The sequence below is a fragment of the Myotis nattereri genome (assembly GCF_964212035.1).
Source record: "Myotis nattereri genome assembly, chromosome: 4".
Classification (NCBI taxonomy): Eukaryota; Metazoa; Chordata; class Mammalia; order Chiroptera; family Vespertilionidae; genus Myotis; species Myotis nattereri.
The window spans coordinates 41,931,530-41,958,021 of NC_138079.1; the positions used below are offsets into that span (position 1 = coordinate 41,931,530).

The 26,492-nt window shown below is 34.9% G+C and overlaps 1 protein-coding gene across 3 annotated transcripts in view; it reads right to left on the reverse strand.

The window, feature by feature from the left end:
• AP3B1 (adaptor related protein complex 3 subunit beta 1) overlaps positions 1-26,492 on the reverse strand; it is a gene marked incomplete at its 3' end in the record, with an annotated part of 192,857 nt that overhangs the window by 51,756 nt on the left and 114,609 nt on the right. For all 3 annotated transcript variants that reach the window (XR_013995856.1, XM_081088790.1, XM_081088791.1), the window contains exons 21-22: positions 21,520-21,592; positions 13,738-13,844 (exon numbers count right to left, since the gene is read on the reverse strand). Coding sequence is in view for 2 of the 3 variants with exons in the window: in XM_081088790.1 (XP_080944916.1) it covers positions 13,738-13,844; positions 21,520-21,592 (180 nt within the window). The remainder of the gene's footprint in view (positions 1-13,737; positions 13,845-21,519; positions 21,593-26,492) is intronic.

The following is a 26,492-nucleotide window of genomic DNA, read 5'->3' on the forward strand; positions in this document are numbered from 1 at the left end:
CCAAAGCTTTTACCTAGAAGAAAACTAGCTCCATCCACTGATATCAAGTCTGCAGAGAATGTACAGGACATTAACCTGTATTCACTATTCTACCCAAACTATTTTTGGAGGTCTCAGAGAACTGAGAAATTACATATATGCATGCTGGGTAATTTTTATGTTTGATCTGACACTTGCTCAGATCATTTCCCTGCTTCTTGATATATAATGGCTCCTTTTGGTTGATAGCTTTTAAATAAGCATTGAGCCACATATCTATAAAAATGTAACGTAAAAGGCACACTGGTGAGTTTCAGAATACACACAATCTGGTCAGGTATTAAAAAAAAAGATATGATTCCCTGTGTCCATTTATCGGAAGACTGGAGAATTGATAACCTTCTCCAGATGTGTATCATTCTTTTAAAAATTAGTTAAAATATATTTCCTAAGGAAGAAACAGTTCAAATAAGTCAGACACTAACTTCTGAGCATTTCCTTTAACTATTTTACTTACTCGCTGGGTGTTTAAAATTAACAAGGCATTCGAACTTGTTGGGTAGTACATCTATGGATTTTAGCAAATGAAGCTATGTCAAATTTCAAATTATTTTCAAAGATTTTAAGAAAATTTCCAATTCTATCAAGTATGATGGAATTGGAAATTGCCAGTGGCTGGCAAGTATTCACAATCTACCTATGGTTATGTACTGTGACTAAACAGTTTGCTGTAATTCCCCAAAGTAAAACATGCCTGTATATGAACATTTTCTGGCACAAACATGTCCCTGTCACAAAGCTATGTCTAAATTTCAAATTCATTCTTAGAATCACTACTTTAGCAGCACTGTCACTGACAAGACCCATGTGACACTTCAAACTGCGTATTATCACCCATTGACAAACGTGACACTTTATGAAGAGCCAGCCCCTTCACCCTGACATCCTCTGTACCCTGAGTAAATAACAATTCATTTCCTAACCTTGACTTTAGAGTCCAGCCTTTCTACCCTTCTTTTTTTTCTTCTTTCCAAACAAGTGACAAAGAACAAGGAAGCTGATTGAAGGGGTCCATTATGTATCAACTTAAAGAAAGGCAAAGTGATTGATGAAACCAGCAGTCACCTTCACTGCTAGCTACTGTACCTGTATCCTTTTTGTCAAATGACCTGAAAATCCTGCTGACAGTTTAACATTCACTGCAAGGATACAAAGTATGGGACTACAGTTTTCAATATTTCTATTTGCAATGAAATGTTCAGGGATATAATCTGAAAACAAAAGTTAAACTTTATAATTTTCTAAGCTTTATATTTTCCTCCTACATAGTCTCTGATTGCATCAACTTGCTTTACAAAAATATTGTCAGGGGTGTGTATATAGGGTAGGGAAGTGGTGTGGCAGGGTAGGCAAAATGAATGCTTCTTTTAAACTTTATCATTCTGTCTGTTTTGTTGGCAAAGACAATATTGTTAACATAGCAGGATTCCTCCTGCCAAATTATTTGCTAAGTTATAAATACATTGCTAGACAAAGAAATTATGACTTCTTACTTTTTCTCTGTATCTTAAAAAGGAATTATTAATTAAAATAAAAAGTTAAAATGTAACATTCTAACAACAGTAATATTTTACCTAACCAATCTAAAGTTGTTTCTCAACTTTCAATAGGTGACACAGGCTTAGTGAATTCACTGGATAACCAAGTAACTAAGAATTTCTTCTGTGGATGGATAAAAGTTTACCTAATTCAAAGAACTCATGATATTTCCTTACAGCAGTGAATTCACTCACAAGCTTACTGTATTAGAAATAAAAATTTCACTAGGCAACAGTGACACACTTGGGAGCCGGCAAAACCTCAAAAGAAGCCCAGTTCTTGGTGTGGACATAGCACCATTTCTTCTGGGCATTTATTACCTGTTAAAAACCAATCTTTTGGTGAGTGGCAGTTCAGGGTTTTTGAGAGCAAGCTGCAATATTTCTTCAGGTCTGCAGAGTCATAATTAAAGCTGAACTGAGCGGAATTGGAGAGGGAAGGTCAGCGAGGTGCCGTATGAGAGATGAGGCTGGGCTGATGGGCACCAAATGAACAAATTATGATGGGCCCCACTCAATGTGATGAGGTCAAATGCTTGTTTCTACCCACTGACAGTTCAATTTCCCTGAAATGTCTCTCGGTTCTCTATGAGCTAATTATGAATGAAAAGTTATCAACTGCCCACGCCAAAGGGGGCTTAAATACTATTTTGTGGAGTTCTTAATGTCAAAATATTGTTCAAAACAGCAAGCTGTCCCACTCCAAATATAATGTGTGGGTTAATCTAAATACCAGGGAAACACTATCCATTTTCCCCAGGTTTCCCACAATGTATACATAAAGCAAATTCTCCAGCACTTGTCAGCTTAACCAAAAAGAAAAAAAGAAAAAAATCATTTTATCATGTAAATCTGTATTATACTTACAATTTATTTCCATGGTAATAGTAGTATAGTGCTTGCAGTTTTATATTTCATAGGCTGCAAAATTTTCCAATAGCACTATATGTTTTTCCAGGAGTGATGTTACTGGATTATTTAGCTTCTAGGCATCAATACTCACATTTGCCCCAGCATACAGATTCATTATACTAAATCAGCTCAAGAGTGATTGACAAAACATAAACTCCTTTTATGGAACCTCAGTTTCTGAGGAACAATTTTCCACCGCCTATAGCTATGATGGACAATTATTTTGTTTACATTTACAAGGCTAAATTGGATACAACTTCTCTTTGAATCCTATAACAGAGGTAAATATTTAATAGAATTTAGGATTCAACTAATTAAAAATGTATATGGCTTCAATCACAATAATACAAAAACAGATGAAAATAATAACATTTACTGGGGCCCAACTATGTGCCAACTATGTCCTAAGGATGTTTAACACAATATGTTTGGTAGTTTTCTAGTAATATACAACATATTTAAAAGCTTGGCTCAATGTCTCGAGTTAAAGAAAAATAAAGCAATACGAACTGCATAAAATAAAATAGAGCAGTGAGCTTAAATTGTAACAAAAAATTATAAAAATATGGCCTGGCCGATGTGGCTCAGTGGTTGAGCATTAACCTATGAACCAGGAGGTCATGGTTCCATTCCTGGCCAGGGTACATGCCTGGGTTGCAGGCTCAATGCCCAGTGGGGGATGTGTAGGAGGCAGCTGATCAGTGATTCTCTCTCATCCTTGATGTTTCTCTCTCTCCCTCCCCCTTCCTCTCTGATATCAATAAAAAATATATATATATATTTAACAAATTACAAAATATGTAAATGAACTATGCTTAAAAATGACATGTTAACTTTCTTATTGCCACTAGATGAAAAAGAGTTATATCCTCTATAAGAAAAGTAGATTTCGCCCTGACCGGTTTGGCTCAGTGGATAGAGCGTCGGCCTGCGGACTGAAAGGTCCCAGGTTCGATTCCGGCCAAGGGCATGTACCTTGGTTGCAGGCACATCCCCAGTAGGAGGTGTGCAGGAGGCAGCTGATCGATGTTTCTCTCTCATCGATGTTTCTAACTCTCTATCCCTCTCTCTTCCTCTCTGTCAAAACTCAATAAAATATATTAAAAAAAAGAAAAAGAAAAAAGAAAAGTAGATTTAAGGTATAAACATAAGTACTTGGTAAGAGTGGGCAGAGAGAGAAAAAGATCAATGATTACTTAGGCAAAGATAGTTGGACATAAAACGTGAGAATATTTTTTGACATTTGAAAGCATCATATGGAAATATACCTATATATATGTGTGTGTATATATATATATATATATGTGTGTGTGTGTGTGTGTGTGTGTGTGTGTATATATATATATTTGGCAACTTCCTAATAATGAAAAAGTTTTTAATGTTAACCATCATTTCTACATTTGAGAAAATATGCTAAATTATACAACATCAATTTAAAGATTCCTTAAGAAGTATTATCTTATATATTCATGTTTAGAGATCACAATTTAATTTGTTCATTAAAGGATCCTTTTTAGAAGTTGATTTTTTCTAATTCTTATTGTAATTGTATTGTTCTAATCTTGTATTATAAAGGCAGCTGCTTGCCTATCATTTATACTTTCCTCGTTAATCCTGACTCAGTGAATTAACCTTTAATTATATCCGTTAAAATTGAAATGAGCCTCTTGTCTGGCTGGGGCTGCCCCCTTTCAGTGCATGATTCTGATGAAAATTTTTAGGGTTAATGAATATGTCCCATGTCATGTCTGATAGCTGCTAAAGATGTGAGGAGGTAAATGTTACCTTAGAAAGATGTGCTTTAAATTTTTAGGAGATCTGCTCTATTGACAGAAACATAAAATAAAAATCTTTAGTTTCTCAGTTTACCATGCTGTATTTTCAGCCGAACTAAGAGAGCATTTAAGAAATACAAAGAATGGTTATTAAGATACATTTAATCAAACAACTTAAAAAAACTTAATCTCCATTTTACTATCTTAAATAAGTAATAAAAGGAACATGTAAGGAGCACAACTACTTTTTAGATATGTGCTGAATAGGAATTCTCTCAGTGATGTAATAAACTAACATATTAACAATACATCCCTTTAAACCGAAATCCAGTGGGTATGGTCTCTAATGATAAAGTTGGAAATAGGAAAAGATTAATTTCATTCATTTAGCATACTTTTTTTGATGAACATCCATTATGTATTAAGCACTGGGAACAGAAAGGCCAATAAAAAGGCCCTGTCCTATCTTACAGAGACGCAGAGTCCAAGTCTTATTACTTCTTTCATACTTCTAATGCATACTTCTCATATGCTCATGATGTTTGCTAAAGTATCTCCACTTACTATCCCATAAACTTCTAGAAATTTAGAATTGGAGAGGTTCTTAGAAACAATATTCAGTCTTCTAATTTCACAGGTGACAATCTGAACTGAACTCAAATTTTGGTGTACCAGCTTAAATTTATAAGATAATTTTGTCAGGTCACATATTCTATAAACCATGGATGTCAAAGCCTCACTGAGAATATGAAATAAACAAGTTTCTGAAATTATGTACTTCAAATATCTTATTATGAAAACTTTCAAATGTACCCCAAAACAGAAAGACTAATATAATGAATAAGTGGTACTCATCACTAAGCTTCAAAACGTATCATTTGTCCAATTTTGTTTAATCCAACCTTTTACTCTACTTCTGAATTATTTAAAAGCAAATTATAGCTATAATCTACTTTTATCAGTAAATACTTCGGTCTGTGTTTCTAATAAAGACTTTTAAAGAAAACTTTCTATTATCACACCTGAAAGAAAAAATTCCCTTTAAGTTCATGTAAAATACAGTCAGTGTTCACATTTCCCTGACTATAATATATGTCTTTTCAGAGCTGGTTTGCTTGAATCAAGATTCAAACAAGATGCACATATTATACTTGGTTGTATCTCTCTTAATCTAAATTATGCATTTTAAAGCAGAACTTACTAACATTTTGTTTGTTTTTTAGAATAAGTGTAAAGGAGATCTTCAGTATTAATTTAACATATGGGGGAGATATTTATATATTCAGTAATGTGGAACAACTGCAAATTTAAAGAAATAACCCTTATTGCTAGGGCTATAAAAGCCATCTGTAATTATATTCCTGAATGATTTGAATAATAGTGTGTCTGATATATTCTAAGATAAGTGGCTTTTACTCTTCTTTGCTATTAGGGTCATATACTGTACTTATCTATTTTTACTCCATGCTCTCCTCTCTTTAGTAATAAATTAGTTTATCAGTGTTAGTTTGGCATGTGCCTGCCCTACAGTTAAATTCATTTTCTTTTCCTTTGAAGAGTAAGTGTAAGTATCACAATAATATTTTCCATGTTTAGGTCAGGTTTCTGATGGCAAAGATTTAATATTATTAAAATAATACTTAATTTCCATACTATGCCTTGCCATATGTTCAGAAAATTTTTGGCAAGCTTTATAAAAAGAAGAACAAAGGTAACAAAAGTTAACTTGACGTGTTATTAAATAATAATACATGATTGGCCAATGTATAATAATCTAAGATATCTTAAAGCTTAAAAAACATTATATTTCACTGCAACTATAACAATGTACCATACACAATTTGAAATATAACTGTTGACAGTAACACAAAGTTCAATCAACTTTGCATATGTAAAATAAAATTGCCATAAAAGATTAAATCTTTTCTAAACAAGTGATATTTTTAAAACCTCTTATCATTTCCTATTATAGTACATTTAATTATAATAAACGAAAGTTAAAAACCATACCCTTAGAAAAGAAGTCGGTAGATATTCCATGAACTAAGCTCTGAAAACAGTGAACCCAGAGCAAACGAAAGGAACTACTACCACAAAGTAGAAAGAAAAGAATGCCCAAAGCTTTCTTTATCATCTCTTCTTTAATCCTTCAATTTCTTGCAAATTTATATACATATTTTCTTTGTTTTGGTGGGTGACTAGTTCATTACTAACTATAATCAGCATATCAAAAGTGGATTCTTCCTGGTGGAGAATTTTATTATAATGTCAACAAAGCATTATGAGTATTATCTACCAGTCAGGACTTAGATTGGCATATATTTGCTTAAGCCAAATAAAAAATATTTTGCAATAAAACCCCTGCAACTAAAAATGAATTACAGTCTCTTTTTAAAAAGTAGCTCCTTTTCATAATCTAGGGAAGGAAGCAAATATAGTGCTCTTATTAACTCTGAGACGGAAGTAGTGTGGAAATAGAGTCAAAGCAACAGTATGGCACACCTTAAAGTTCAATTTAAAAATTAAAGCTACTCATACCCAGAAGAGAATTAAATAAAGAAATAAGATGGGACATGGCTAGGCAATGGAAGAACAAAATACTGTCAAATTTTAATTAAAAAATGTTTTCAATTTAAGCAGACCCAGGCCAGTGATTTTTCATTATTTTTACCACAGTTCCATGACTACTGACATTCTCATCAGAACAAATAAAGGATTTTTCCCAAATTTGAAATGACAAAATTATTTTTAATTTTGACTTATAATTTATTCCTCCTCTAAACTCAGGATTTTAACTAGACTTGTCTCTTAGCCTAAGGCTTGAATATATCTTACATTTGCAAAGTACAGTGTAAAAATATAAAATTTTTTAAAAAGGTAGTTGTTTTACCTTATTAGAAAACAAACTTTATCACAGATGTATTATCTTTTGTTTTGGGAATGAGATCACATATTCAAGAAACATCTGGCACACGACCTAGTAAATGCTTATACTCAAAGACTCCCGTCAAAGCAATCTGTCTTGAAGACAAACTAGAAGAAAGCTGGCACTCTGGCAGCACAAAACAAGCAGCCTGGAAAACCATACTAAAGTGCCCTAGCCCAGTACAAATGAGAGAGATTGATTTAAGACAAAAATCCACTTCAGAGAATCAGAAATCAACTTCAATTACAACTGTCATCATTATGATACACAATTATTCTAATAATTCCAAATACGGAAAGCATGTCTGATAGATACTCTTTATCTTCCAATTAATTTCGGATAACTCAAATGGGGTCAGGACCTCATCCCTAATCATGGACAGTTGTAATTTCAATTAATTGCAATATCTGTCAATAACAAAAGCTCTAAGCCTAGTTGCTAGCCATTTTTTAAAATTTATTTTAATTTCATATTTAATCCCCACCCGAGGATATATTTATTGATGAGAGAGAGAGAGAGAGAGAGAGAGAGAAAGAAACATTGACGTGTGAGGGAAACAACCTCCTGTACATACCCCGACCAAGGATCGGTCCCACAACCTAGGTATGTGCCCTGACTGGGTTCTCTAGTTGCGCTTGCCTTTTTGCAACTCTGGTTTTTCTTTCATGGGATGTTCTTGGAATTAATTCCTCAATATATCACCTCTATATTCTATAATGATCACTTTTTAAATGAACCTTCCCGCAGCTTTTGTGTAAGGGACGATGCTCCAACCACTGAACAACCCAGGCCGGGGCACTAGCCATTTTTCTATATTCCTCAGATAAGGAACCTGACAGAACTAAAGATGCTAAAATTTGGTTTGTGTATAAAAATGCCTTTTCTTTGCCTCACTCTGCCTGCTCAAATTCAAGTTTATTACTTATAGGTTCCCCTCTTCCTACTCTTGAGCTTGTAAATCCTTGAGGGGGTGGGGAGCTTTAATTAAATTACAGGCTTCTTGGTCATACTGATAAACTAAATGCTATCTTTTTGCTGGTCATGGGAAATTCCAGGTTGGTTACCCTTAACAACTTGCAGAGACCTTAGTTTAATGCTGTTGCTGCCACTGACTCCACCCTGCCATCGCGAACCTTTACTCCTTCATTGGTGATGAAGTGATGCTCCACAGTGCCAATTCAAGGAAAGCAGACAGTGGATAGCATGGACTGTGAAAATTATCCTTCTGCTTCTTATGAATGAGGAAAAGTAGTTCAGATTTCTAAATTTTACACTCTCCTAAATGTCAAAAGTTAAGCTATAATAGTAGAGGGAAATAGGTGGGACTGTGGAGATTAGCCAATATAAAGTAATAGTATTTTTGTACACAACAGAGAAATAACAACAAATAAGGACAACTTACAGCCAGAGAAATTCCAAAATGGGAAAAACTATGTCACAAATGAAAGTACTTATTATACTTATTGTAATTACATGCCTTTGAGGCATTTCTTTTTTTATGTTCCCACTTAACTGTAAACTCCTGAGGGCAGGAACCTAGCCCATCTTGCTCACTACTATATGTCTGGCACCTGCCTCATATTCTGGCCTGAACAAATACTTATTGAATGAATAAAACACTTAATTGGCATATGTGTAGTAAGGAATTTGGTTTCACTTAAAGAGAGGTCTGGACTTCGCTTTAGTGCTTAAGAGGTAACCTCTAAACTCTTGGAATTTCCCCAATGATAGCAGTGTCTTTATAATTCATGGTGGGCCCCTGGGGACCATACCTGGCTGGTAGTTTATGCCCATGCAGTGATTCATGGTGGGGCTCTAGATAGATTATGCTTAGCTATTAACTCAGGATGGGAATGGCTACATCAGAAACACCAATCATATGATTAAAGGATTGGGGCTTTGGACCACTGATAACCAGCCTGACCGGGAGGGGAGGGCTGGAGATTGAGTTCAACCATGTTGCAGTAATTTAATCTTGTCTACGCAATAAAGACTCTGGATGCTCAGTAAGCTTCCCTGGTTGGCGATACTTCAATGCCAGGAGGGTAACGCAGAAGCTTTGAGTTTGGAACTCATCCTGAATCGCCTCTATGTATCTCTTCCTTTGGCTGTTTCTAATTTGTATCCTATTGTTATAATAAAACTGTAATCTCAAGTATCTTGCTTTCCTGAGTTCTCTGAGTTGTTTTAGTGAATTATTAAATTTGAGGGTAGTTTTAGAAAACCCCTAAACTTCCAGGTGGCCTTAGTAGTCTTGGACTGATGTAACCAGTCTGGAGGACTGTGCCCTTCACATGGAGCTTGGCTAACTCCAAGCAGCATATGATATCTAACAGAGCTCCTCTTTTTGCAACTCTGATTTTTCTTTCATGGGATGTTCTTGAAATTAATTCCTCAATATATTACCTCTATATTCTATAAAGATAACTTTTCTTAATGAACCTTCCTGCACACTTCCTTTACAAATTTGTAATAATAATGTAATAACAAAAAAATAAAGAAAATACTTAGTGTTTAATATTACAGGTGAAAAAATATGAGGCACCAAGAAGTAAATCGATTTGCCCAAGGTTGCTCATTTTGTAATCTGCCAGAGCTGTGATTTGAATGCAATCAGTTGGGCTCAAGGGTCTGTGCTTTTAACTGCTACACCATATACTGCTTTGAATGTTTGCAGTTGGTATATGACTGGTGCAAGGGACAGCAAAGGATGCAAGTAGCTTTAAGGGGTTAAGGCCAGGGATGATAGATGCCCTGCAATGAACAGGACACAATAAAGATTATATACGATGTTTCCACAACTTTCAAATGTCATGTTGGACATTCATGAGGTGGTAACTTGTTTACAATTACCAATCTCAGAACACCTTACATGTAAGTACAAAGGAGTATTTTTGCAAGGTTTTAATATACTCAATTTTCCAGGAATGCAACTATCAGAAAAAAACAGTTCAATGTTTTGAAAATGTATGTTATTAATGGCAACATTATAAACCATAGCATTTGAGTTGCTAATACAACACACCAGTCTGCATTTATAGCTGCCACATTCATGGTAGTTCTACTAGTACATATGAGTGACAGCATCATTTAACTACTTCATTACATTTCCAGTGCAGTCATGATCAAGAGGTTAACTATTACTTTATTATAAACTAGAGGCCCGGTGCACAAAAATTTGTGCACTCGGGAGGGTCCCTCAGCCCAGCCTGTGCCCTCTAGCAGTCTGGGACCCCTCGGGGGATGACCACCTGCTGGCTTAGGCCCGCTCCCTGGGGAATTGGGCCTAAGCTGGCAGTCAGACATCCCTCTGGCAGCCTGGGAGCCCTCGGGGGATGTCCATTTGCCAGCGGGGAGCAGGCCTAGCTGCAGTCGGACATCCTTAGCGCTGCTGAAGAGGCGGGAGAGGCTCCCACCACCACTGCTGTACTGGCAGCCGTCAGCCTGGCTTGTGGCTGAGCAGAGCTCCCCCTGTTGGAGCACACTGACCACCAGAGGGCAGCTCCTGCATTGAGCGTCTGCCCCTGCATTGAGCGTCTGCCCCCTGGTGGTCAGTGTGTGTCACAGTGATCAGTGATTCCCAGTCACTCTCTGTTAGGTTGCATATTACCTTTTTATTATATAGGCTAGAGGCCTGGTGCATGGGTGGGGGCCGGCTGGTTTTCCCTGAAGGGTGTCCCAGATCAGGATGGGGGTCCTGCTGGGTTGCCTGGCCAGCCTGGGTGAGGGGCTGATGGCTGTTTGCAGGCTGGCCACAGCCCCCAGCCACCCAAGCTCCCAGTGGAGGCTGGCTGGAAGGAGGTACCTGTGATTTATTTAGCTTCTATAATTGAAACTTTGTTGCCTTTTGTGGAGGCCACAGCCAGCCATAGCAGGCTGGAAGCTTTGCTTCCTCCATCGCTGGGGCAACCAAGCCTCCTGCTTGCTCCAGCTCTGTGGCCGCCGGCTGCCATCTTGGTTGGGTTAATTTGCATATAGTCGCTTTGATTGGCTGATGGGCATGGCTTGGGTGTAGCGAAGGTATGGTCAATTGGCATCTTTGTCTTTTATTAGCGTAGACTACTTTTATTTCTTTCTATTCAATTAGGGCAACATGTTGATTTTGAAATTATGGATGTACTCTCACCTATGAAGTTCATTTCAAGATCCAAAAGGCTCCTCTATATTTGTTGAGGACCCACATCATTATATGAGGGCTATAATTTTTAAGAGTTTTCCTTTGAGTTCTCCTCTGATGTCTTTAGCCCACGTCTTTCTAAATTTGTACACACAATGAGAAAACTCACAGTTTGTTGCTCATGTTCTTTTTAAAGTACTGTTTTGAGGGCTGGAGGTGAGATTAGGAGCCATTCTGTGTCAGACTATTCAATTTATTTCTACATAAATAAACCTTTTCAAAGTTCTACTTTTCTTTGTTTAAAGATCTACCCCTTTCCTCATGTATGGTGCTGGAGCATTTCTGGTTGCCATTCTTATTACTACTGTTTGACCATTCTCTTAGCTTGTGGGGATGAGTGTTACGATCTTGCTTCACTAGCCGCACCACCGGGAGTTGGTTTGTGCGCACTTTGGATAGAGTGCTTTTCTTTTCCTTTGAAGAGACCATTCCAATACATATTTTCCTTAATTTAAAAAGGTGAATCCTTCAATTACTTTGTAATGAATTAAAATTTACTATAACTTTTCTAATCACAACTGCCTTCTTCTTATAGCTAATAAAGTGTAAGAGTCTACTCAGGGTCCATTATCACATCACTTGTGAAAATATTAGTTAATATTGACTGAGCAATGACAATGTGCCAGTCACTGTTTTAACAGCTTTACATTTATTATCTCATTAATCTCACAACAATCCTGTGAGTTAGATATTATCTTCATAGGAAACTGAGGTACAGAAAAGTTACCTACCAATTTGCCCCAAATAACATAACTAGTAAATTACCAAGTAAGGATTTGCACCCTGGTTATCTAATATCAGCCCAAGAGGTTTATCCACTACTTTACTACCTCCCAAGTTTTTAGGGGCCTCCTTTCCCCTGAATGACTAACTGCTTCACTCTAGGTTTTTTTATTACCACTTTCTCTTTACAGCCTACCACAAATACTCAATAAATATTTATTACTTAAATAAGTGAAAGACTTAACTGCTTATTTTCACTGCTTTGCCCCCATCTCTTTTAATCTACGTTGTCCTTTTAGAAAAAAAAAAAAGGCAAACTAAAATCCCAAATACGGTTCTTGCTCATTTCTGAGTGGTTAGAAGATAACTGCACTCTACAGCTTAAAAACAACATTATAAGCTTAATAGTTTCACCTATACTTTCTAAGTGAGCTGACCAATGCTAAACAGAAATGCATGTAGCTCTTCTGAGTATTTCATGACCTTGCAATCACACTTGCATCGAAGGGGAAATTTATAGCAATAATCTGCAAGAATTGGGCACTCCTCTCTCCCACTCCAGCAGAGAGCAGCTTTATGCTCCAGGGCAGCTCAGGTCACCAATTACACACCCCTGCCAGCCCTGGAACCAGTGATGCACCAGATCTATTCAAGCTACCTGTGCTCCCATCAGAACTCACGGTTCTATCTCCTAGTTTGTTAGATTTCTGACACAAATTAACAGGAGGCCAAGTGGATTATATGTCCTAGGCAGCACACCTGATTTAGGGTGGAAGGTTAGTGATCTAATATGCTAACACAGAAAAAGTTCTTGTTCTTTCTTTCCCTTCATCTCTCTCTTAAATTAATTTAAAAAATTAAAATTTATTTTTTCAAAAAGTTTGACTCAGTTGGTAACTCAGTTGGATAGAGCATCATCCCAATATGCCACGGTTGTGGGTTCAATCTCTGGTCAAGGCATACACAAAAATCAATCAATGAATGCATGAATGAATGGGACAACAAATCGATGTTTCTCTCTCTCCCTAAAGTCAATTAAAAAATAAAAATAAAAAGTGATTACAGTTTCAGATTCTATAACAGGCTGATGGAGGAGGCATTATTTGAGATAGGCAAACCTCTGGCCTCTCTTCCAATCACACCCCATAAATAACACTAAAGAATTTAGACACCAAAGCATGTAAGTAAATGCACAATGATACAACTGAGAGAAAAACACAATATTGAATTTTCAAATGAAAACAGTCCCATAATTTTAATAGCCTAAGGTAAAAAAAAAAAACAGCATGGTAGAAACAGAATGATTGTGAAAATAAAAGTCTGTTAATGTAGACAATAATTCTTTATGGTAGAAATTTATGTATATAAACTAATTCAAAGTGTCAAAGAATCCTTATATATTACAGATGGAGAACAGTGCCAGAGAAAAATGTACACATAATTAAATGTGGATAACTTTGCAGAAGTAAATTGAGATGGTTTGAGTAGAGCAAATTAAAAAATATTTACAGAATGAAAAAGGTCAAATAAAAAATGCACGTGTTAGAGGAGGTAACTAAGAATCTACTTCAATTCTTTGTATTTTAATAAAACCGATTCAATGGCATCATTTAAAAACTGAGTTAATATATTTTGAAAATTACTTACGTTGATGACTGATGAAGAAGTTGACAAATTTAAACCTTCAAGATCAGCTATCAGGCTTGGAGAAAGAGCTGGTGTGGGACGTGTAACTGGAACAGATACCGGGTTAACTGGAAGAAAAGGCCCAAATTAGCAAATGTGCATGAAAATTTAATTCATATTATTAAAAGCAACATTTTTATTTTGTTAGTAAGTCTAATTAAATTACATTGATTAATAAATTTATGGCAATGCTATTTAACATCTTGATGTAGTCAAGTTATTAACAAGTCATGGCAATTATTAGTCTTAGCTTTCAAAACATAATGGCAAATCCTATAACAAAATAAGGATATAAATATCTTGAGTAATAATTTTTGAAAATTTTTATCACATAACATTATCATTAACATTTATCATCCAGCAACTTCACTAAAAGAAAAAGGTAAAGGAACATTTTTTTCAAAGAAATAAAAATTAAAAATTAAAAAAAGAAACTTTTTTTTCAGACTAATGTAAAGAATAACAATAGCTTTCAAGGGAGTTCTCCAGTTTAGTTAGAAGTCTTAAAAGAGTGTTTAAATACTTTATTTTAATCTCCACTGTAATAATTATAGGGACACAGGCTACCTAATTGCCTTCTAATCATACTTTCAGCAAAAGCTATGTACTACCTAGGGAGCACTTCCGGCGCCAGAAGGTCACCAGGAAGTCCGCAGCAAAAACCGGAAACGCCACTTCAACGCCGCAAGATCCTGCTTCCCCGCTCTCCAAGGAGCTGCGGCAGAAGTACAGCGTCCGCTCCATGCCCATTCGCAGAGACCACGAGGTCTCGGTGTTTCGAGGACACTACAATGGTCAGTAAATCACAAGGTAGTGCAGATGTACAGGAAGAAGTATGTTATCTACATCGAGCAGGTGCAGCGTGAGAAGGCTAATGGCACAACTGTCCACGTGGGCATTCACCCGATCAAGGTGGTTATCACTGGCTAAAACTGGACAAAGATCGGAAAAAATTTTTTGAACACAAAGCCAAACCTCGACAAGTTGGAAAAGAGAAAAGCAAATAAAGTAAGAACTTACTGAAAAAATACAGGAATAAATATAACGTGTGGTGCAGCCACAGCTTAGCTGTAGGTTTTTAGCCTGGTGTGTATTCCTTTGAAACTTTTCAAGGTGTCTCTGGAATATTTCTTCCCTTCCAGGTTTGTTATTGATATATGGTTCTGTAAATCTATTGTCGTTTTGATTAATTTTATAAATAAAAATTGGAACGATTTCTTTAAAAAAAGCTATGTGCTAGTACTAGAGATCAGATACCTGAAAGTTTGAAAATTTTTTATTTTTTTTTAATTTTTATTTTTTTAAAATATATTTTATTGATTTTTTACAGAGAGGAAGGGAGAGAGATAGAGAGTCAGAAACATCGATGAGAGAGAAACATCGATCAGCCGCCTCCTGCACATCCCCCACTGGGGATGTGCCCGCAACCCAGGTACATGCCCTTGACCGGAATCGAACCTGGGACCTTTCAGTCCGCAGGCCGACGCTCTATCCACTGAGCCAAACCGGTTTCGGCGAAAATTTTTTAAAAATGCAAATCTGATTATGTTACTTCTCTCAAGACTTTTTTTTAAAAAAAATATATTTCATTGATTTTTCACAGAGATGGAAGGGAGAGGGATAGAGAGTTGGAAACATCAATGAGAGAGAAACATTGATCAGCTGCCTCCTGCACACCTCCCACTGGGGATGTGCCCGCAACCAAGGTACATGCCCTTAGTTGGAATCGAACCTGGGACCTTTCAGTCCACAGGCCGACGCTTCATCCACTGAGCCAAACTGGTTAGGGCTCTCCTTAAGACTCTTGAAAAGCTCACAATTGCCTGCAAAAAGTCCAAATCTTTAATTAAGTGCACAAGGTGCTCTATAATCTAGCTCAGCATTATCCAATTGGACTTTCTGTGATGATGGAAATGTTTTGTAGGTGAGCTGTCCAATGTGATGGCCAGAGGCAAATACACACCTAAGGCACTCTTGAAATGGTGCTATAATGACTAAAGAACTGCATTTTTATTTTTAATCAATTTAAATTTTAGTAGCTATGGATGGCCAGTGGCCACTAAATTGGAAAGCACAGGTCTAGCTTACTTCCAATTTTATCAGCTGCCATCAAATATTTTCCAAGATCTTACTTCATATCTTTGAGCCTTTTATTTTTTATTTTTTATTTTTATTTATTTTTATTTTTATTTCCTTTGCCTAGAAGGTTCTTCTCTGCCTTGTTCACTTTGCAACTTCTACCCATTAAGATACCACTTAGAGGGAAAGTACAACCTGACTCACCTAAACACAGCTTATATGTGCCTTCCTTATTACACAGAAATGTGTGGACATACTTCTACAACCATATTTCTCTCATAATACAAATTTGTCTTTATATGTTTTTATTTCCACTAGTCTGTATAAGCAGACTTTTTTTTTAGTACTAAGTAACTGCTCAACTGTTTGCTGAATGAAATAAATGAAAACGTGAAAAAAGTTTTAGCTTCCTTCAAATTCTCACTCCAAAATAATACTATATTTGACATCATTTTTCAAAGCATCATTTTCTCATTTTAGTCTCACAATATCCCATAAATTAGAACAAATATTAATTAATAAAGTTAGCAATAAATATTTCTTGAATGAGAGCAAGGGCGAGACAATGTTCAAATTATGGTTCAAGATATGTTCCCTGTCTTCAAATAACTGAACATCTAATTAATAAAAAAGATACACATGCTTAATGTAAAAAAATAAAACTATACAGTCCATATGATATTGCCAAAAGAAGAAAAATTTCAAAGGAAATCTTAAATAAAATCTCAACATATACAATAGGAAAAGCAGTGGAGACTGGGTGAAGGGGAAATGGAGCCCTTGCTTCCTCATGTGCACTCCTTTGCTGTGCCCGAAGCGCTGCTACAGATCCTCAGGCTTCCTTAGACATATGTTGAAAACCACTGTACAGTTAAGCAAGTGCCATGGGGAGTTGGAAAAAAAAAAAAAAAGATCAATGGGGATATGGTGGTAAGAGAAGGCTTCATGAATAGGAGGGAATGAAGTCTAGTTTTTCAGTAAGATAGGATCTGAATAAGAGGAAAGAAAGAAATTGGTTAATTACTGGGTAAAAAAATGTAAACAAAGGCTGACAGGTAGAAAATTGGAAAGTTAAGAGGGTTGGATTTATCTTGTACACTAAAGGGACAGTTAAAAATCTACCAAAAAGAGGATATCAAGTGGTAGTATAAGGGACAGACTGAAGAAAAAACATTTAGGTTGGAGTGAGGAAGAATTTACAATAGTTTTGGCAAGATGCGAAAAGGACTGAAGTAAGATAATGGCAGTAAGAAGACAGAAAAGACATTTATACTAAAGAAATTGTAAACTGAGGCATAAGGAGATCAAGGCTTGCCAAGGTCATAAAACAAGTGAATGCAGAACCACAGTAGGACTAGAAATGGGTACTTCTAACTTGGATCAAAATATGTTGTCTTTCCAAGCAGCAGGTAACTTTTCTGGTGGATTCTAAATGCATGTTTGTCTGTCCATCCATCCATCCATCCATCCACCCATCCATCCATCCATCCATCCATCCATAATATTACATGCCCATGTTTAATAATAAAAAGTGAGTTAAGAAAGCCTCTCATTTCAACTATGGCTCAGCTAAAGACTTAGGAAAAAGGTATCCAAGACTAGAGAGGAAAATTCATATCACAGACAAGTTTGACTCTTAAAGATAGGCTTTTAATATCATTTTAGAAGGTAGAGGCTCTGGTATTAAGGAAATGATTGCACATCTGTTAACAGGTCTGGCAAGATGAAAGCTGACACTGAAAGTTTATTCTAAATTGGATTCTGAGGCCAGCTGACTATGCTGAAGTATTTAATTAATGTGTAAAAAACAAAATGACTCTATGCAGTTTTTTTTTTAAATAACATGGCATAGAAATTAAAATGAGATACCATTTCCACCTATCATATTGGCAAAGGCAATTTTTAAATAACACAAATTTCAGCAAAGGTAAGGGTATAAGGAATCTGGCACTCTCATACTAATACTGTATAAGGTCGTATAAGCTTTGTGGAAGGCAATTTTACCAACAAAATTCTTTAAAGTGTTTGTCCCAGCAATTCTACTCCTGGGAATTTATCTTAAGGAAACAGTCATGGAGATAATGCAATAATATACTTATGGTGATGTGTATTGCTTCACTGATTATGATAGCAAAAAATGGAAACATGTTACATGTGTAATAATAGTAAACCTGTTAAAGAGAATTTATTACAACAATATAAAGAATAACCATGCAGTCATTAAAAATAAGGTTGTTAAAGAATATTTATGGCATGGAAAGGAATGTGTATGATAAAAAGAGAAAGAAGCAAATAACAAAACTGTGTCAGTATGATTCAGTCTGGGGGAAGAGGAATTCGAAAAGAACTTGAACTGATTGTCAGAATGTAAACCCAGGTATTTGGATTAAAACCCATTTTTAATTTTTCTTCCTTTTTTTTAAAATAAGAAATTAAAATATTTTTGGTAGCATACAGGGCTTTTGCCAGTTCCATTAAGTTCAGAGGGGGAAAAAACCTCTACAAAAAGTTTTCTTTATTAAAATATATTTAATAAAATAATTATATAATTATTTTTCTGATTAAAGTTTTGCTTTAAACTTTAAGAAGTAAAACTTTCACATATAATAATTTAATGTGAAGTCATTTAACTGGTTGGCATCTTTGTTGGCATCATCTCTGTCCATCATAGCTCACCCTTACATATGCTTATCACGTGCCAAGCACAGCTTTAAGTGCTTTTACATTTATCAACTAATTTAATCCTACTAATGCTTCTAAAAAAGTATTGCTATTATCCCAATTTTATAGATAAAGCAACTAAAGCACAAGAGATTAAATAACATGCCCAAAGTTACATAGCTAGTAAGTAAAAGAACTGGGATTTGAACTCAGACAGGCCCCATTGTCCTCTTAGCCACTCCACGCTACTGCCTGTACTGCAATTTACTCAACAATATGATATCACATATGATAAGGCATATCTGAAGCATGATTACTGTCGGGTGATATAAATTTTTAAAAGTCTTCACAATTAGTTAGTTGTAGTAATAGTGTAATTACATAGGTTTACATTTCCTATAAAAGAGCACCAGAATATGATTGCTGCTTTATGATCATCCTATTGTGATGACATGGTATGGGGTACTAAAAATATTTTAATTTCCATAAACATAAAATATGACTGGAAAAGAGAAGGCATATTGCTACTTCTAAGCCTAATCTATCATAGGGCCATACATTACCTCAGCATAAATATTTTCTAATGTATTATCAACTGACCTCATGAAATAGTCATGTAATTTCATAACCTAATGGAACTGTAGAAATTATCAGCCATTTATTTTTTACTTTACAAATGAATAAAATGAGACACAAATGAACTCAATTGATTAAAGGGCTCTGATTTTCAACAGATAGAGTAAGGAAATATCAAGTTACTTATTCAAATCACAGAACTGTTTTTAGTAGCCAGTCCATTGCTAGGGCTGCTAAGTACATTTCCTCAGAGAGAAACAATGATTACTTCAGGCACTAGAGAGCTCTTACTCTTCCTTGCAGTTACTTCCCTTACTTTCTTCTCCTACCTCCAACTGCTTACTAATTCTTACACTCAGCTCAAGCCTTATGCTACATCTGGAAACTGCTAGGTGGGTTCGGTACTCCAATACCCAACAGCATTCTGGGCATATCTCTATCTCATTTTATTTATAATGTGTCAATCTAATGGCCACTTTATGTGTTTCACCTATGACATTCTGAGAGTTCCTTGGGTAGGGACAATGTTGTATCCGTACTCCAGCATGTAGCAGATTACCTAGATCATAGCAAGTGTTTATTTAATAAATGTTTTCTGAATGAAGACAGATAAATTCAGTACTTCCAGTTTTCCTGGTATGTAGTGTGTACCGAACAAATAACCTCTGTAGATTATGATGTGCCTCTTATATGAAACAAGACGCCCCCCCTTTTAAATTCCTTTTTAAAATTTTTTTTTATTGATTTCAGAGAGGAAGGGAGAAGGAGAGACAGAAACATCAATGATGAGAGAGAATCACTGACTGGCTGCCTCCTGCACACCCCCGACTGGCAATCAAGCCCGCAACTTGGGCATGTGCCCTTGACCAGAATCAAACCCAGGACCCTTCAGTCTGCAGGTCAATGCTCTATCCACTGAGCTAAACCTGCTAGGGCTCTGCCCCCCTTTCAAAACTTATCAAATTCTCACAGCTTAGAACATATGCAAATGGAGAATAACTTTTTAATTTTTGATCAACAAACTGCTTGCCATGGACAACAGAGAACTAATATATGCAGGCTAATAAGTAGTATAAAATGAAGTCAATATTTTAAGAACCATTATCAATAATGCTTTTCTCCCATAACACTCCACTTGTCTGTATCTGTAAGTGTAGATCATACTCCTGCCACAAGCCTCTGTAGCTTTTTGTTTCCCTCATTTTGTTACTATACTTTGCAACTCTATTATATCTATTATATAAGTTGTTACCTGTTCAGGTATCTGGATCCCTGACTACATCTGTAAGATAAATTCCTAGAAAAGAATTGCTAGGTCAAAATTGGTAGGTGTATACAATTTAAATTTTAATAGATATTGTTAAAATGACTCCAAAAAGCTACACCTATTTATATGCCTATCAAAAACATATGGAGAATGCCGGTTTCCCTAAACCTTTGCAATAATGGATGTTGCTTTAAAATCTTCGCCAATAGTTAAAAAATGATGTAAACTTTAAAATCTTCGCCAATACATGAAAAATTATCCAAATTTGGCTCCAATTTTATTTTAATTTCTCTACATTAAGTATGTCTCTGTATCATATATTTTGATTTCCCTATATTAAGGAATTTGTCATGAAACAGTCCAGGTAAATGATATAAATACAACAGCTTTATGTTCTGTTTATAAGAATGAAACAACCTACAAACATAACTCACCTTTAGCACGGGAAAACTATATTGAAAAATGATAGTAGTTTAATATTCATTAAGTCTTACTTGTTACTCTTGTAGTGCAAAATGTACCTACCAACAAAGTCAATTCCACTATCTCTTTCTCACAACAAAGGAGAAGATGGGTATATATCTTTGCACACCTGGGTTAGTATATTTGTATGATTCTAAGTTCTTAGAAGTGGGTGTGCTGAGACAAAGATTTTTTTGCAGTTAAAATACTGATAGGTATTGCTATACTGGCCTCCGAAAGCTTTTTGTACCTAATTCTGTTTCCATCAAAAGTGTGGCAAGTGGAAGACGGTGGTGTACTTTATATTTGTAATTACTTTCCTAATTCCCTACCTCCTTAAGTTAAATGTTTCAATCCCCACAGTCAACATTTAACAATGTAGGAAGTTGTAAAATACAGATAATTATTTACTAAAACAAGTATAAATTACTAAAGCAAAAGATCTTAAAAATAATTTGTGCACTTTTGTCTGAACAATTATATTTATTCAAGTAACACATAGATTAGATTAAAAGATACTAATAAAGATATTAAATAGATTAAAAGATACTAATAAAACCAATTTCTAAAATTTTCTTGCTATATGTATCTATAATTTTTTTATAATAGATGTTAATATACTTTGAGACATGTAAATGAAAGTTACTCCAAAAATAAAACATGTCACTAAACACAGAAGAAAAAGTTTTAATACTTACAATCATCTAGATCAAGAAGTGAAACATCTTTGGTAACAAGATTTCTATCTTGCTTTATTTTTGTTTCTTTCTCCTATAAAATAAGAAATATATAATTTATTGCATGTTCTATTTAAAAAAACCTATGAGGTAGTCCTTTATGTTTTAAAACAAACGTTTTTCCTCTGCATAATCTTATAAGAAAAACAAACTTCTATGTAGGTACACAAAATGGTTGTTTTGAAACAAAATTTTTATTTTGGTTAGCATACGGTATTTCTTAACCACCATGCAAACTGTTAATTATTTTAAAATATTTTGTGTTTAAAGATTATAAACCTTCAAAAGAAAACTTAAAGGGAAAGAATTATTTTATAATCGGACAACGTTTTGCTAACATAAAAAATGTAACATGGCCCTGGCCAGGTTGCTCAGTTGGTTAGAGTGTTGCTCCAATATGCCAAGGTTGAGGGTTTGATCTCCGGTAAAAGCACATAGGAGAAACCAACAAATCCATAAGTAAGTATAACAACAAGTCAGTTTCTCTCTCTTCCTTCCTCTCTCTCTCTAAAAAAAAGAAAAAAAAAAGTAATGTGGCTCTTTGTTAGAAAGAGTACAAATATTCTTGAAAATAATTTTTAAGCAAGTTGATTTAAGAAAAAAACAAACAATATATGAGATGGTCAATGGCATGTGATAGTTCAGCCTTGCTGAGATGTAATTTGTGACATACATGGTACCAGGTACTTAATATTTCAACATGGGGTTGGTTGTGTCAGACTTCTTCTGCCAAATGTATTCATTAAAATCTGTAAGTGGGCCTGACCAGACATTTTCAGGTTCCTGCTCTTTAGGATGAAAAGAATTCACTAAGTTTCTTTACTGTTGTCCTTTGGGGAGAGAAGTATTTCAAAACATACCTGCACATAATTAGGGCTTCTTCTACCTCAGATTTGCTTATTCAGTCTACTATATTTTTGAAACTTGGATAACCATGGACTAGAAAAGTGTCTCTAAGCCTGAGGTATACATAGTTTGCTTAGAGATTCAGAAAAAAATGTGTAATCTTTTAAAAAAAAATTAAGTGCAGTACGGAGTAGCATCATCAATTAAAGACAAACAAAGATTAGGGTGTTAAATAGATGTATTTGAATCAAGGTCATCACTTCTCTTTATAATGTTTACCTTCTTTTTGCATTAAATCTTCTCAAATTAAAGGCCAAAACTTAAGTTTTTGCTAAATTGTTTTGTTTGTTCATTCATTCATTCATTCATTCATTCGTTAATAGATATATATAGAATTTTTAATATGTATCAGATTCTGTGCTAAGCAATGGAAATAACATACCCAAAACAGACATAGTCCCTACTTCAGATAACTTATAATTTATCAAAGGAATTTATAGCTTATTGTATATGTAAATTATTACAAATATGTTTGAAGTATTTTTTCTAACCACGAAAATTTAGCAAGCTATTACTACACCATGCCTACGTGAACAAGAGCAATACACCAAATTTCATGTTAGGTAACATTTTAAAAAGATTTTAAGTTCTGTTTGTTTTTCCCCTACTGCCAATACTCAGAAAAAAATATTTTCAAGACTCACACAATAATACATATTAAAACACTAAATAAAAACATCTGCATTGATTTTTTTTCAAGTTAATTATTTCTGCCATCGAAAACTCCAAATCAACTAGATGGGTTTTAATTTTCATTAGTTATTATAAACAGCATTTACCCCTCTCCCCACACCTCAAATGAATAACAATTTCTAGGGGTACGGGAAAAAAAAGAAGAAATGTTAGTTTTGAAGCTGAAATGTAAAAGCTGTAAGTAACAAAAACAGGCTCAGAAAGCAAATGTCATCTCAACTACAATATCATCCTTGTGAAGAAAGAATGTATAACAAAAAGAGCTTATCACCCTGTGACTTATCAACATGCTATGCTGAGCACAATGGGTGTAGCTTCCTATAAGCTACAATGGTGCATGACTGTCTTTATGGAACTGTAACCTCCCTACCTGAAAAATTAGAAACCTTTCCAATTGAGATAAAGTTAAAACTGCAGGCAAGTCTATACCTTATTTTCTACTTCACAGCTAAGAGTTTGTAACAATATCTATTAAACACACATCAGGTCACATACAACACAGGACAGAGCTGCATGTGAAATTGGTTTAAAACCTAAAACATAAAGAAAAAATGGTTCTCAAAAGGACAGAATTTCATTGACTTTCTGAGAACAGCAAATAACCAATGACTGAAATACAACATTAGCAATAGATAATGGTCATTTCTACTAAATTGAAAAAGCCTTGCATTTTGAATCAAGGCTATAAAAAGCTTCATGATGTGCTTGGCATTCCTCTCTTATGTTATATTTCATTTTTCATTTTAAAAAATCCATAGTAAGTTCAAAACATTTTCATACTTAAAGGATCTACTATAAAAATAAAAATCTGAATTCTAAACAAAGAAGTTAAGAGCCCTATTCCATCAAACATTTCTCCATTTGCAATTCATCTTGGTAATAGAGACAGAACCTGGGTAAATGCATATAGGACTTGAGGCAGGAGATTTTTCTTGCTCAATGCATAATTCATGTGCTCCGCCTGCAAAGTGTGTAAAATGAGAATTTCACACCGCAGCATGAGCCATGGAGCTGCAGAGAAAAGGCAGATGAAATCATATTTTACTGTGTGAATTTTATTCCTTACCCTCCCAATATTTATACAAAACCATCATTGACAAACCAAACACATTGACAGATCACCCACTGTTTCCATTGTGTTAGTACTTGAGAAGATATCAGGCAGAAACACAGATAATTTGTTTTTGTATATATTTTTTTAAATAGAGAATTAGGTTTTTAACAGCTGAGTGACTGTATTAGTCTTTTATAAGGACAACAGTAACTGATCTTAAAATCTCACTACAAAAATACCTAGTTATCAATTCATCACCCTCAAGTTCCCATTTTGTTTCTATGGTATTCGATTATACACCTCAACACATCAACATTCTCAAAATGAAATACAAAGTTACAGGGTTAAGAAACTAATTTTTTATTTAATATATGTCATTTCAAATAATAAAAGATCCTGGAAATTCTTATTAAGCTCCAAATAATACAAACAAAATTATGTTTGTATTATATCTGTAAATATATCTGTAAAGATTTTTTATGCATTATGCATGCTCATTTTCATGCTGATTTTTTTTTAAAAAAGCAAGTAGAGAAAAAAAGATCTTACACGACAAGCACCAAATATGCTCCCTAAGAGGAAACTATCACAAAGAGGTTTGAAATTTAAACCACAGAACAGGTTAAATATGTAAAGTTTGTTAAACCCATGCCGTGCTGTGTAATCAACAAAAATTCAAGGCTAACTTTTAGCCTCACTGAGCAAGATATTTGCATGGAATATTTTCAATTAGAATTACCAAGCAAGTACCATTTAAAGACTTGCCTTCAAATCATCTAACAATTTTGATTTTAAAAATCTGAGGCTCACACACTGTGCTTTAAAACAAAAAAGTACATTATCAATAAATTAAGGCTTCTTTGTAAGTTAAAAATTAGTCTAAACTGTTAAACAATTCTACCCTATTAAATTATATCTACTTCAATAAGAAAGCTTGCTTAATGGACTTTACTATTATTTAAAGATTTCAAATGAAGTCAAATAATATTTCTATTCTGGAGAACTTAAAACGTCATCAACTAAACTGGGAAAGATATAAATTTAAAGAGGCAAAGCTTTGAATTTCAAGAGTAAAAAACCAATATTCTACGATATTCACTTAAGTTATATAATTGCAACATACATAAATACTTGTGAAAACACAAGTAAAACTTGTTTCCTACATCTCAAATAGGGTAGAAAATAGTTCTTTCCATTCTTTTTTTAAATTTTATTTTGTTGATTTTTTACAGAGAGGAAGGGAGAGGGATAGAGAGCCAGAAACATTGATGAGCGAGAAACATCGATCAGCTGCCTCCTGCACACTCCCTACTGGGTATGTGCCCACAACCAAGGTACATGCCCTTGACCGGAATCGAACCCGGGACCCCTGAGTCCGCAGGCCAACGCTCTATCCACTGAGCCAAACCAGTTAGGGCAGTTCTTTCCATTCTTATCCATAATCTATCTCAGAACAAATGCCAAAAATTTTTAAAACCCAATTATTTGGGGCAAAAGAATTATTTCACAAAAAGGACTAGACTTAAAATATTTCTCTATTATAGATATTTCACAAACAAACACTTAAAAATAAAAATGTGCTTGCCCATCAAAATAATTGTAACTGAAAAACAAGGTAACTTTCTTTGGTCATTACTGACAATATCTGATCTCAATTAAGGACATCTCTCAATCAATAATACAAAGAGCCTGGCCAATGTGCCTTAGTGGTTTAGCGTCGACCCATGAACTAGGAGGTCACAGTTCAATTCCAGGTCAGAGCACATGCCTGGGTTATGAGCTTGATCCCCAGCAGAGGGTGTGCGGTAGGTAGCTGATCATTGATATTTCTCTCTCTCCATCTCCCTTCCTCTCTCTGAAAAAAAAAAAAAAAATACAATCTTACAAACATAACACCAGAATGTATGACTATGGTTTTGCTTCCTATGAATCTGCTGGGGTATGGTGTCAAATGACAAACACTTCAGGAACATAATTCAACAGAGAACAGAGATTCTTACCATTTGACTGTCCCTACACCATTCACATGAGTAATACCCTCTCATCAATAATGGTTTTTATTCCATACAGTCTTTCTCAACTACATGTGGAGGGACCACCCTTTTATAAGGGGCCACTTTCTCCTCAGCTTGTATTTCCTATAATAAGAGAAGTGTAAGAGGAAGAACAAAGACATAGAAACGGAAAAGTATACAGCATGTTAAGAGAACAAAAAATAGTATATTGGGATCCAAACACAGGGAACACAAAGAAGTTTAAGTCTAAGGAAGGTTTGGACATG